The sequence below is a fragment of the Lolium rigidum genome, chromosome 1 (genome assembly GCF_022539505.1).
Source record: "Lolium rigidum isolate FL_2022 chromosome 1, APGP_CSIRO_Lrig_0.1, whole genome shotgun sequence".
NCBI lineage: Eukaryota > Viridiplantae > Streptophyta > Magnoliopsida > Poales > Poaceae > Lolium > Lolium rigidum.
In genome coordinates, this window is record NC_061508.1 from 13,037,343 (window position 1) to 13,050,944 (window position 13,602).

At 44.4% G+C, this 13,602-nt stretch overlaps 2 protein-coding genes across 2 annotated transcripts; one reads left to right on the forward strand and one right to left on the reverse strand.

Annotated features, from left to right (window-relative positions):
- Positions 1–3,683: 3,683 nt before the first annotated feature.
- LOC124684934 (ferredoxin--NADP reductase, leaf isozyme 1, chloroplastic-like) lies at positions 3,684–5,939 on the forward strand (the record flags this gene model as incomplete). The annotated part of the gene is given in 7 exon segments (XM_047219192.1): positions 3,684–4,170; positions 4,266–4,344; positions 4,808–4,899; positions 5,001–5,078; positions 5,192–5,254; positions 5,357–5,591; positions 5,703–5,939. Coding segments are annotated over 7 exon segments (1,071 nt in total). The 3' UTR covers positions 5,771–5,939.
- Positions 5,940–6,051: 112 nt separating this feature from the next.
- LOC124684935 (WAT1-related protein At3g30340-like) lies at positions 6,052–7,905 on the reverse strand. Its single transcript, XM_047219193.1, has 4 exons — positions 7,436–7,905; positions 6,774–7,308; positions 6,522–6,673; positions 6,052–6,438 (listed from the first exon to the last, which is right to left on the reverse strand). Exons 1-4 carry the CDS (start codon positions 7,675–7,677, stop codon positions 6,297–6,299), a joined length of 1,071 nt encoding a protein of 356 aa, XP_047075149.1. The 5' UTR covers positions 7,678–7,905; the 3' UTR covers positions 6,052–6,296.
- Positions 7,906–13,602: the final 5,697 nt, after the last annotated feature.

The following is a 13,602-nucleotide window of genomic DNA, read 5'->3' on the forward strand; positions in this document are numbered from 1 at the left end:
TGTATCTTAATTGCAAGGTTGCTTGAGAGGGATATCTTTGACCTCTACCTCCCTGAGTTCGATAAACCTTGGGTGATTCACTTAAGGGAAACTTGCTGCTGTTCTACAAACCTCTGCTCTTGGACGCCCAACACTGTCTACATGAATATAACCGTGCGTAGACATCATCCACCAGGGGAGAGCCGACGGGAGAAGGGGGCACAGCGCAGGCCGCCGCCGCCTATCCCATCCGCGCTTGTCCACCATGTGTCGAGGAGGGGGGATCCGGCCGCCGTCCACCACGCGTCGACGAGGAAGGGCCCCCGCCGCCACCACGCCCCGTGGGTCTTTGCCCCGGCGGCGCTACTGGCAGCGGCGGCGGTTAGGGCTGTGGTGCCATGATTATATTTCCTATTACTACAAGTTATTGAGTATCTCAGCTCTAGGAATTAAAGAAGGTATGCCAATGTATCACAACCAAATTGAAGAACTTACCTATTTGGCTTGAGCATGTATTTCATAATTAAACAGCTTTCTATATGTGTAGATAGTATCATTTAGCTGTTCGAATATAGTTGGCTAATTCATGTTCACAATTTTTTACTTTGGATAATAAACACGCAATTTTTTAATGTTTTACTATTGGCTTATCTATTTTTTTTGTTAAAACACAATGTTTGCTCAAATTACCGTAGCAACATGCGGGGTATCATCTAGTATTCTAAACGACAGAGCTTGTAGTCGAGGTTCGATTCTTTGGCGGTATATCATGGCATGGATGTGCTCCAGTATCATGCCCATGTGCAGGAGTTTGCAATCTATGGCAATGGCACTCATCGATTTTCTTGTGCTCTAGTATCATGTCATTTGGTTACAACCGGTTATGCATGTGTTGTTGCGACAGTTTGCAAGGTCCAGATATACTTATAGTCTTTCAAGGTGTTAGTGATGCACTCCTGCCTGAACTATGTGTGGATGTTTTTGAGGTGACGCATGTCATGTTCGCTGATTAATAACCTTCTGAAAAGAATGTCAAGAGCTTGGTCATGTAACACTTGTGAAGTGCTATATTCAGGTGGGGAGCCTCTCCGCGGTGATTGTTAAAAAAAATCACCAAAATAGACTTTTTTGCTTATGTGGATGAACCGGGGTGTGCTATTTTCTATTGTTTTATTTATGCAATATATATATCCTTCATTTGTAAAGTTAGCACCGATAAACTTTTGTTCCATTGACCCTCAGGTTTTTCTTTGTAAGATTTCGATACAAGGAATGTGATCTTCATATCCAATAGCTCGGGTCTATAGTACCTAGTCCATGGCACTCTCCTATGCTGGGTCATCCTCAAACACATCTAACAAATCCTCTATCCCATCCAATATCCCTAACCTTTTCAAATAACAATCTAACCCCATCAAGATGTAATATAGAGGATAGAGGGCCAAAAACTAGTTGTGTTGGGGTGCTACGAAGAACGTGGGCAGGGAAATGTGATGGGCATGCACATGGACATGGGCCGCCCAATCACGAATAGGGAGGAGCTATGTCGACGTTTCGGTGGAGGGGACGACTTGGATGGGAGGTGTCTGGAACTCCACGGCTGCTAAAGACGTTTTGAGGATTCTTAAGTACCATTTTATAGGATAGACTTTTAGAGGATCCCCTTGAGATAATTCTCAGTCAGATGATGTCATGAGAACCGACTTAATTTGACCCCCAAGTTGATTTTGTTGCACCTGTGCCGAGATTTTGTTCAATAATTGTTGGTCCATTTGCTATAAAAACGTGATTTCCTGCACATCATACAAAAGGAGAATTGATTGCACATTTTTGCAATAATTAGTCATTAATAGCATATTTAGAGAGTTGTTTAGTCAATTTGTTTTTTGAGAAACACGGTATAAACGCAGACGTTCACATACACGCGCATACATTCACCCCTATGAATGCACACACGCACACCCTACCCTATGAGCACCTCCGGAAAACTGAGCTGGTGGATCGAATCTTGAAATTGACGAAGTCACCAAATACGCCTCGCTGTCGATAGGAACGTCGCCTCTCACTGAAAGAATATTCTACCTTTATGAAACACACAGATGTCAAATCTAAGGTTTGAACTCTGGTGGGCTGGGGGTACAACCACCCTCCTAACCACCCAACTTCAGTGTGTGGAGAGTCGAAAGACGGAGCTAGGTAGTTGCCGACCTGATTTGAGTTAAGTTATGTTGGAATCGGGGGCTCATGTGCCATTACTAGTTCCGTAACCTTTTTAGCGCACTATAACGTTGCAATAAATAGTGAGCTTAGCGTGCTAATAACACAATTAGCGTCATAGCGAGCAAATTATGCATAACGTAGCGTTCAACTTCTAAATACGTTGTAGCGCCGCTAAAACGATGAAATATCGCTATTTCTTCATGGTTGCAATACAATTTGCAACTCACAAATACAAATGCAATCAATTTGTGTAAGAGTTGACTAAGCACTAACTTAGTTCTCGGCGGGTTACGAAACGTTTCACGCCTACTCCTCTCTCCCAGGCGGCGGGCGCTAGATCCCATCTCCACCGGTGTGAGCTCTAGGCCCCTCTTCCTCCGTTTGCCGCTCCGGCGGCAGGAGGGGGAGGGGACCTCGTTCCTCCTCCGTTTTGTAGTTAGGTCTTGTCTGCTATGGTGCGTCGTTTGGGTGGTGGGAGCGGCGCCCGGGCAAATAAATCTGCCTCAACTCCACTCCCACACCGGCGGCGACCTTCACGGCGGCGTCTCGGAGTTGTTGGCAGCGTGTGCTTGTCGATCTTTCAGGTCGGCAGCTTGGTTTTCTCGCCGTTCTTCAGTCTGGCGAGATCTGTTTCTCGACGTGTCACTGGCGTTTGTCGGTGTCCACGACGACGCTGGAGGCTGGGGCGAGGTGGTTCTTCTGGAGTGAAGATGTTGGTCCGGAGGTGGTGGATATGCCGTTCTTCTCCGACTTCGTCGATGGGAGGCGGCGTATCTTGGTCCAAGACAGTACGGGGACGTTCCCCGGTCGACGTGCCACAGCGACATGTGCCTCGCTGCTTGCAGCAGGCCTGTTCATCGACTCACAAAGTCTCGTTGGCGATGGTGCTTTTTTGGATCTTGCAAAGGTGGAGGCTCGGCGTCTCTTCTTGCGTTCTTCTCGGCGGCGTTGGAATTGGACGGCGGCCGCTGGCTACGGTGGTTGCAGAAAATCCTAGAGATCATTTTGTATTTCTCGATCTTTTAGGATTTTATCTGCAGAAAATCCTAGAGTGTTGCTTCATGTAACTTGGTTTTCGATTAATGAAATATGTGGTTGCTCTCAAAAAAAACTTAGTTCTCGGCTAGTTGAGAGCTAGCAAATTCTTATATGTCGTTTTTTTTTCTAGTCTTGATTAGTTTGGATATAAAGAGAACTCTGATAGCAAGGGTAATGCAGGCAGATACTAGTTTGATTCGATGGACATATGAATCTGTGTTAGACGGGGACAAAGACGGAGATCTGAATTCTGCTGGTCCGTCGAGTGGGGTTCGTCCAGTGTTCCCTCCAAAACCACGAGCACCACTTCATCCTCACCTCCCCTGCCTTCCACTCATCTCAATATCTCTCCCTCCACTCTATCTTATTCTTCCTCTGCTTCACTCCTTAACCTCTCCCCGCAAGCTCAGTCCTCCTAGCTGCCTGCAACCTTGATCACTCCCCCGCACACTCGCTCTCTCGCACCGTTGCGGCGCCATGGCCGCCGTCACGGCTGCGGCCGTCTCCCTTCGCTCCGCCACCACCGCCTCCACCCCGTCAAGCACCCCACACTCCCACTGCAGCTTCCCCTCCGCCGCAAGAACCACCGCCCGCCGCGGCCTAGTCATCCGGGCGCAGGCCGTCTCCACGGACGCCGCACCGGTGAAAGCCAAGAAGGAGTCGAAGAAGCAGGACGAAGGGGTGGTGACGAACAAGTTCCGGCCCAAGGAGCCGTACGTGGGCAAGTGCCTGCTCAACACCAAGATCACCGCCGACGACGCGCCCGGGGAGACGTGGCACATGGTGTTCGGCCACGAGGGGGAGGTGCCCTACAAGGAAGGCCAGTCCATCGGGATCGTCGCCGACGGGGAGGACAAGAACGGCAAGCCGCACAAGCTCAGGCTCTACTCCATCGCCAGCAGCGCGCTCGGCGACTTCGGGGACTCCAAGACCGTGAGTGAGCTCAGCTGTGCTGAGCTTGGTCGATTCAACCTTCCACTCTGAACTGCGTTAGTTTTCGGCTCAGTTGTAACTGTGTTTTTGTGCAGGTTTCGCTGTGCGTCAAGCGGCTGGTTTACACAAACGACCAGGGGGAGGTCGTCAAGGGAGTCTGCTCCAATTTCCTGTGTGAGTTCCACCTCTGCTTCTGCTAATCCTGCCCTTGCTCTGCTCTAAAGATTTTGATTCTGAAGAATCTGCTAGTGATTTATTCAGACTTCATTTTTTCGAAAAACAAAATCAGACTACAGAGTGTTTCAGTTCAGTTCAGGTTTTTAAATTCAAAATCGGTTACTTATTTCTTTGTTAGACTGTTATTATTCAGTGGATTCAATAAATAAAATCGGCAATGGATTTTACATGTTGTCAGTATCTCCGCGGCTATTTTTCAACTGCATCCTGTACTTCCCTCTGAAGAATCTGCTATCAAGTGTTCAGTGCTTAGTGCTAGTTCAAATCAGGCTTTGCAGATCGGAATCTGTTACTTTCTGATTGTTCCTTAACAGGATCCAATAAATTTTACCTGGACGGCTATTTACCAACACTAGGTTTAATCGTTTGTAGTATGCCACTCACACTGGACATAATGCAGGCGACCTCAAGCCTGGCGCTGATGTCAACATAACAGGACCAGTAGGCAAGGAAATGCTCATGCCTAAGGACCCCAATGCCACTATTATCATGGTAATCTTTAATTCCGTGTTTAAAAAATCCTCTATAAATCCATGACAAGCTGATGGTTAATTAGAAATTTCCTCACGACCGACCACATCTACTACTTGCAGCTTGCGACAGGGACTGGTATCGCTCCGTTCCGGTCATTCTTGTGGAAGATGTTCTTTGAAAAGTATGAAGACTACGAGGTATATGATCATTATGTTGTTGCACCACTCCCACCTAGTAGTGTAAGACACAAAATATACTACTTCTTTTTAACAAGGAAACTGAATGAACATTTATTTCAATTTTTGTGCAGTTCAAAGGCCTAGCATGGCTCTTCTTGGGAGTTCCAACGAGCAGCTCTCTGCTCTACAAGGAGGTGAGAATACCGATAATCTATAGTAATCTATATGAGAATTTCTCTCTCAGAGTGCTACGTTTTCTTCTGTGTGACACTTGTTTTTTAACTTCTAAACATTAGGAGTTTGGAAAGATGAAGGCCAAGGCGCCAGAGAACTTCCGGGTGGACTATGCCATCAGCAGAGAGGAGACCAATGCGCTAGGAGAGAAGATGTACATTCAGACGAGGATGGCCGAGTACAAGGATGAGTTGTGGGAGCTCCTGAAGAAGGACAACACCTATGTCTACATGTGTGGGTTGAAAGGCATGGAGAAGGGTATCGACGAAATTATGATCCCATTGGCTGCTAAAGAGGGTACTAAACAATAAACATATATGCTTCTGGATAGTTTAGATTCAATAACTTGAGAAGTTTTCTTGTTTGTCATTGCAAGTGGTTCTGAATCTTGCATGTTTTTGGTGCCAGGAATCGATTGGTTGGATTACAGGAAGCAACTGAAGAAGTCGGAGCAATGGAATGTCGAAGTCTACTGATTCTTGTGTTTTTACTGCCAACATTTTATTGTGCATATGTACGCACCCTATGCGTGCGATCAAGATGTACGTATATAAAGTAGATACAGGTGTGTTTCTGACATCTTTTCATGTTTGTTTTCCCAAGATCCATACATACACTACTATAAGTACTATTCCTTTCTGCTCATACTATTCAACAGATTTTCTCTCCAAAATGTTACATATCTCGAAAAGATACGCAACATCCAATATGATCCCTCCACACGAAAATACACATATCCAAAAGACACGCAAAACGATTGTAGTATACACTTTTCGGTTTTAATATTTCTGTTACTTTTGGTTCAGACGAATATCCATGTACCCTAGTTTTGTTTGGATTAGAGCCTAAAACCAGCTTCACGAGTCATAATATTCTGAAGCTTTACACCTGAGTGACCTTACATGAACAAGAAAGATTAAGAAAATAAGCGAGAGTTGGAGAACTTATTGCTGCACTTGTTAATTAACACCCCATTGGAAGACTCAGTCTTTCAATCTTCAGTCAGGGCTGCAATTGCACTTGCTGCTGCTGCTGCTGTTCTCTGTCATGTTCAGAAACTTTTGGACGCTGCTGCAAGGCCTCCTGCCTCTTGCCCCACAGCAGTAGGTACAGCCCACCTATCACAAACACAGATCCCAGCACACTGCAGATACAATTTTCAGGTGTCAATCATCATGAATATATGATGTGATCAGTGTCTGCCAGAAACTCTGAATCTGAGTGTACCTTCCAAGGTAGAGCGATTCGTGTAAGACGGTGAAGTCGAGGACGCAGACGATAATCTGCACCACAGGGATGAATGCGGAGACGAACACCGGGCCACGCTTCTCGATGCACCAGGTCAGCAGCACGAAGGAGACGCCGCACGCCACAATCCCCTGAATTGGTTAGGCTGGTGTCATCAGTGACGGTTCACGTACACACCAAAAACAACAAGCCAAATTAAGGAAGTCGATGGTGGTTGATGGAAGTACGTACGGCGTAGAGGATGGTGAGGATCTGGAACTTGGAGGTGATGAGCCATGCGGCGAGGCTACGCTTGGCGCAGAGGCCGATGGCGGCGACCTGGAGGAAGCTGAAGGTGGACATGAAGGCGTTGCAGGAGTAGACGTAGGGGTACTTCTTGGCGAGCCGACCATGAAGGAGGTACCAGCAGGCGAGGCAGACGCAGTTTCCGAGGATCGCCACCGTTCCCAGCGTCCACCGCCTGCTGGACTCGGCGGCCGATAATGGCGACGACGAAGGAGTAGCAGCAGCAGAGGCTGAGTGATGGAGGTGGGTGTTGGTGAGGGCCACGCCCTTGTAGAAGGTGAGCACCATGGCGCCGGCGAGCGAGACGAGCGTGCCTGCGAGCTTGGCGCGGCCCGTCCCAGTCCGGAGGTTGAGCGTCTCGGAGCGGGTGACGGCGGCGAGGAGGAAGGTGAGCACTGGCGCCAGGTTGGAGAAGGCGGTGACGAAGGTCGCCGTGGTGTACCGCAGCGCCACGAAGTTCATGTACTGCCGCAGCGCCGCCCTGGTGCAGTGCAATCATCGTCAATGCAAACGTGCAGAAGAAGGGATGAAAATCTAAAGAAAAGATCGTGTGTATGGATCGTGAATTAATTCCAAGATTTGGTGGAGCGGGAGTTGCAGGTACGTACCCGAGCGCGGCGCTGGCGAAGAGGTATAGGAAGATCTCCATGGTCATCTTGGGCCTGGACTTGCGCTCCCTGAAGAAGGCGATGGGGCCGAGGAAGAGCGCGGCGATGAGCTGCTGGAGGGTGACGAGCACGAGCGGGTCGAGGCCGCCGTCCATGGCCACCTTGACGAGCAACACCATGACCGCCGCCGCCACGTTGAGCGCCACCATCACCACCACCGGCAAGAACCCACCGGTCGCCATCACTCAGCTATCGCTCTGCCACCACGCGCAACTAGGAACGCACGCACGAATTGAATCAGATGGATATGGATATGCTGGGAGCAGCAAGGTCGGTTTCAGGTGGACTTTATAGCCGCGGCTGCTTCGGTTTCGCATGTGCTGTGCGTGTGAAGAATAACAAGAGGAAGGAAGAAGAAGAAGACGATGACGACTTGATCGGATGATCGATGCCGATCGCCGAGTGAGGAAGCAAAGAATCGTTTTAGATACGGCTCTTTAATTTCTCCAGCCCCGGCCCGCCGAGAAAAGGCGTCCAAGATTAGATCGGTTACAACTGCAGCGGCCAAGGCGTTGTCCACTGGTTGAGGGTAGCTAGAAGATAGTGCAGTGGGACTGTAGCATGCATGTGTGAGTGTGGCTGTGTGTGGTACCCCAGGATTCCAATGTAGCCACATATCTTTTCCCAAAGGAAGCAACAACGAGAAAGCTCTTTTCTTTTGCCCCTCTTGACTGTAGTACATGCTGGACGTGTCAATGAGAAAAAGGAGAAAGATATACTATCAGTGTACATGGTGAGTACTGTGTTTGTGTTATCCCCTTCTCAATGGTGCATCCGCAGTTTGGTCCATGCATGCACGTTCGGCGGCGCTACAGCAGTACAGCTAGACTTAGCTTCACCGCCCTACTCTCAGCCTACGTGCTAACGGATAGGCCTCCTTCGTTTCATCCATCCCACATATATTGTGTAGTATGGCACAAGCGTGCATATCACAAGACTAGCTGTGGAACTCACTCCAGAGTGTTCCATTTTCAGCTTGAAAATCCAGAATATCTTTCAAAATGAAAAGGGAACCAACAAAGTTTATTTTTCTCGGGAATCCAAATGACGTGGTAGCTGATTGGATGGATAATTTACACGTGTAGCCTCTAGACAAATCTTCTAGGTGACACGGTGGCCCGCCAAGGCGAAGCGGCTTAACCCGCTGGAGTCGCACCTAGAAATGTACATACTCCCCCCCCCCCCCCCGCGCTTAACCCGCTGTCATTGTCATGCTCCCCCCCCCCCTACGTCGGATTTAATCCCACGTTAGTTGTAGCATGTGGGTACGTACTTGTGGTGATCCTACACAGTTTTAGTGTGTCGGTCATTGATATATATAATACTCATGAAATACCTTTCCAAGAATATTACACCCTTCAATAGTACAACAGATATATTATGGGTCCACCTCTTTTGTTGGTGTTCGACTCTCGGTTTCTTAAATCAGCATCATAGTCCGATAAAGACATGTTAAAGGAATTGCAATACTCTACTCCCTCCGATCCATAGTAAGCATCGTGGTTTAGTTCAAATTTTGTTGATTATTTGTTTACCCATGCTTCTAAGTACATTTCTTTTAAATAATACACTTAAGGATTTGTTTTAATTAAAAACCTTATTTAATTTCCTTAATTATAGTTCTTATTGATTCATAATTTAAATTATAAAATATTGATTATAAATGATTTCTAGTTTTTTGTACTTCATTTAATTATTAGGCCTTCTTTTAATTACTTAATGATTTCCTAAAAAATCTTATTATCTTAAAAAAATGTTTTTTAATATATTTAATGTTCACCCAAAATAAAATAAAATTCATTTTTTTCTTTTCCATATCATTTGGGTTGTAAATCCAATTTTCATTTATTTTTGTGCGTCCTCAGAATTTTTCTAGAATTTGTAAAAACTTTGATTTTGGCCCCCACACAGGCATGTCGACTCACCAGAACAACCTAACCACTAGGGTTAGGTCAGATCGATCGAGACAGTCCGGCCGAGGCCACCGAGTTGAAAGGATGTCGCTCATAGAGGGTGAATATGTGATTTAAAATGTTTACGATATTATCTTGAAACAATGCGGAATTAGACTAACGTTTGTTTTTTCAAGCAAAAAAACTATATATGCTAGGCTCAACTATGTAATCTAACAACATATGCTAACCAAGACAGACACATATTTGATAGCAAGATATATAACTTCAAGAATAAAGGAAAACACAAAGTAAAGTACAGAAGTAAAGAGCTCATGTATAGAAATAATCGAGCCTTCCCCCCAAAAGGAACATGTACCCCGGAGTTCACACTCTTCCACTTCTACTATCCATTCGGGCGGTGTGGAGGCCCAAATGCCACAATGGCTCAAACTATTATCCTCGAGCCTTCCCACCAAAAGGTAAGTTTTTTATCCAAAAACAAATGCGGGAGCCTTGATGGCGCTGACGGAACCCTCCACAACTAAATCGAAGGATCCCAAATAATCACCACAAATACCTCAAGCTTGGGGTAATCCTAAAAACTTAATTGGAGGCCCCAAGTAATCCACTATGAACTTTACACCAAAATGATTGAGCTCCATGGCACCTCCAAGCCACAAAGTCATTTTGGGTTCCAAGAACACAAGAGGAACAAGCATCCAAGAGTAATAATTAAGCTTCTCACTTTAACTTCCATGAATCTTCGTGGAGAACTCGAACCGATGAAAAATGCAATGGCAATAATATAAGTGCTCAAATCCCACCACAATAACTTAAGAGCTATGGAAGATCTAGAGAGGAAGAACAAAGGACAAAATCCACAAAATACTCCAAGATATCAATCCAATATGTTCTCCTCACTAAGAGGAGATATTGGTTTGTGGAAATGTAGATCTAGATTTTCTTTCTCCTTTCTATCACTATGATTACAGAAGGATAGAAGGAATCGAGAGAAAGCACATGCTATTCAAGGTCAATAATGGAGGAGAGAGTGTGAATAAACCTCCTATTAGGGAAGAATAGACCTTTATAGGGGCCCTAAAAAATTAGTCATTGCAGGCTCACTAGCCCTAGAGATTCCAGCGCGAGAGGTCAGAAATTCCTGCCTAGGGGGCTGGAGACTACAACCTGGTAGGGCCGGTATCTCCAGCATGACCACTTGCCTATCTTCGTTCTAGTATATGTGAGTTGCGCCGCTTGGTGCAGAACTAAGAAACTAGACACGGAAAGTAAGGATCGGATATTTGGGGGTCCTAAGGATAACGTCTCTAGTATGGCACAATCGAATCTATGAACCAAGGACATCGGAATCTTCAGCCCAGAAAACCATAGGGTCCAAATAAGATGAAACTAGTTATGTTTTTAAAAATGGCATGCAATATGAAGGGGTGGGGAATCTCCCTCAACAAAAAGGGTTAAAAAGTCCAACAGAAAAAAAAAGGCAACAATTATTTCATATGAAATCCATTTTTGATGAACTAGAGCTCGCCATGGAAATAACCACAAGCTCTAAATCCTCACATGTACAAATTCAAATAACTTACAAGATATTTTATGCCAAGGATGAAAAGGTTTTCTACCTCCCCAAACAATACGATCAAGTTAACCACTCGAGAGCTACCGAACCTATACCCGATCTCCCAACAAACATGAGACCGGTAAAAGGAGAAAAACTATCAAGGTCAAAGCTTTGACTTACACATTCCACTTGATCTTAATGATGATGATCTTGTCCACCTCAAAATGGAATGCCTTTCTTTATTGTGCTTCTGTGTGTTGCCTTGCAAATTTCTCCCCAGTATTTAACTATGGGAGAGCCTCTTCTTAGGCATATATTTGCATGTACCTTACCCGAAATGGACGGCAAGCTTCAAGCATATCATGTATTATATATGACTCATCTTGATATGGACTTTGACTTCATTAACCTCTAAGCATTTCTTATTTATGAATAATTATGTTGTTTTGAATTTAACCATGAATGCTCACACAAATGTATTATTCAAGACATGCTTCCAATAGGCTCAACTCTTATTGACCATTATTTGGATCACACATTGAGTATCACCTTGGACGTCACTTCATTGTCTATGGACAAACCCTTAAAGGTAAGTCAATGCAAAACAAATTCCAAAGGGTTTGTCATTAATTCAAACCACACATGAGGCTCCATGATTTTTCACCATAGTGCCCCTCTCTCTCCTGCAACTTTGGTCGTCGCAGACATTGTCGCTCAATATCGGCCATTCATCGGGCTTCATTGATCCCTTGGCGTAAAAATTTCTTGACGCTCTCGGGTCCCCCCAAAGCTCTACTCAAACCTAGGGTTTTCAATGTGCTTCCGCTCAAGTGTTCCCGACTCTCTAGTGGTGTACATTCTCTGTGTATATGTGGGTTGTGGTGCTCCTCTTTATCGTGCTAGTGCTCACAGCGATAATGAGGGTGGAAGCATGGCACTCCCACCATACTCTCAGTGATGGAACTCCTGAAATCTCCCATCTTGGCATCACATGTCTATGACATGCAATGGTCGTTGTAGCTCTGACGTCTCTTCTGTTACATGCTCACCTCCTAGTCTAGGTTACCTCTCTCCGTGCTATGTGATGAACTGTGAATCGACCACTAAGCCATGTGCTATGATACTAGTGATTTGATTTTTTTTCTCTGGTTATTGTGTTGATATGTTAATGATTTAGCTTGTAGTTGGTATTTAATAACCTCATTGTTGTGATTATATGTTCAATGTATGTGTAAATGTATCATGATCTTATGCTCTATTTATTTGTTTTTCTCAGGGAGATATGATCATGTCAAATTTTGAATAAGAAATCAAAATGGTTGAATTTTGTTTTTCTTGGGTTCCAAATAAGCTTTGTTGATGTATGTAGTCTCAGTTTTGTTTTATTGGAGCTCAAACAAGTTAACATAACATGATTGTTTCAATTTCTAGATGATTAAATTGCTATACTTGATGGTTTGATTAGACCATTTCATGATCTAGTTGATGTACATGTATTGTCTATTCAAAGGCATGTTTGTTGCAATTATTTAGATGGTTTTGGTTTACTGATATAATTGAAATCTTCGGTTACATGGAATTATTGAATCTACTACTATGCCTCCATGTTTCTAGTTGACCATTTTTTAGCTCCTTTTGATTGTTCCACAACTCCTACATATAGCCAATGATCATAATCTCGAAGTGTTGGTGTTCCTGAGATCTATTGCCCACTTCCTAATCTCTCCACTCAATTTGATAAGAAACAACTAATCCTGGTCTCTCATATCTCTTTGTTTTACAAAAGTTGATCTTGGGCAGCTTGTCCTTCTGGATTTCAGATAAAATTGTTCTTTCTAGTTAGTATGTTCCTCCTAGCTGCTTCAATCCGTAATCATGGTGTGTTCTTTAAGATTCTTGTGCATGAAATAGTGGTTGGTGTGTTTTGGATGTATTGGTGCAGCTGATGCCTCCCTTTTTATTCACTTTGATGTGATGTTGGTTGCCTGGCATTAGACTCCTCTTTGTTAAGTTGTTGGTTGTCTTCCCTTCCTTGACTATAAGTCACAAAGCTTGGGTGCTTCCCCATCAAGCCTCCGACAGTGATGGATAATAGTCTCCAATATTATTTATTTTGGTTGCCAAGTAGATAAACTATATGGGCCTCAACCTAATTGGCGTAAATGTTGTTGTGATAATTTTATCTTGCTATACTCAAGTTGTGGCTTAAATCTATGTCAGATTCGATTAGATTGAGCTGTCCATGTCAATCTAGATCACCTAATAAAATCATTGTGCGCTTTAGAAGGGTTGTGATAGATTAGAGGGGAATATTTTGCCTAAAGGAAGATCATAAATTGATCATTACTTCTTGCCCTTGTTGTCTCTGAAAAATTGGGTCATAAATGTCTTTGTCCATTGTTGCCTGAAGTTCCAGTTATCCATCTGGCCGTAAATGATCCAAGTGCCTTTTGTTTGCTAAGTAAATATCTCCATCTAGTCAAAATTTTGAGAATAAGACTAGTTCTTAATTTCCTTAAGCTTAATCCAAAACATTAAAAATTCCACATCAAAGATCATAGCAAACATTTAAATAATAACCCAAATATCTTTTGTCTTTGATGTTTATTTTGCAGGTGAAGATGGATATAAGA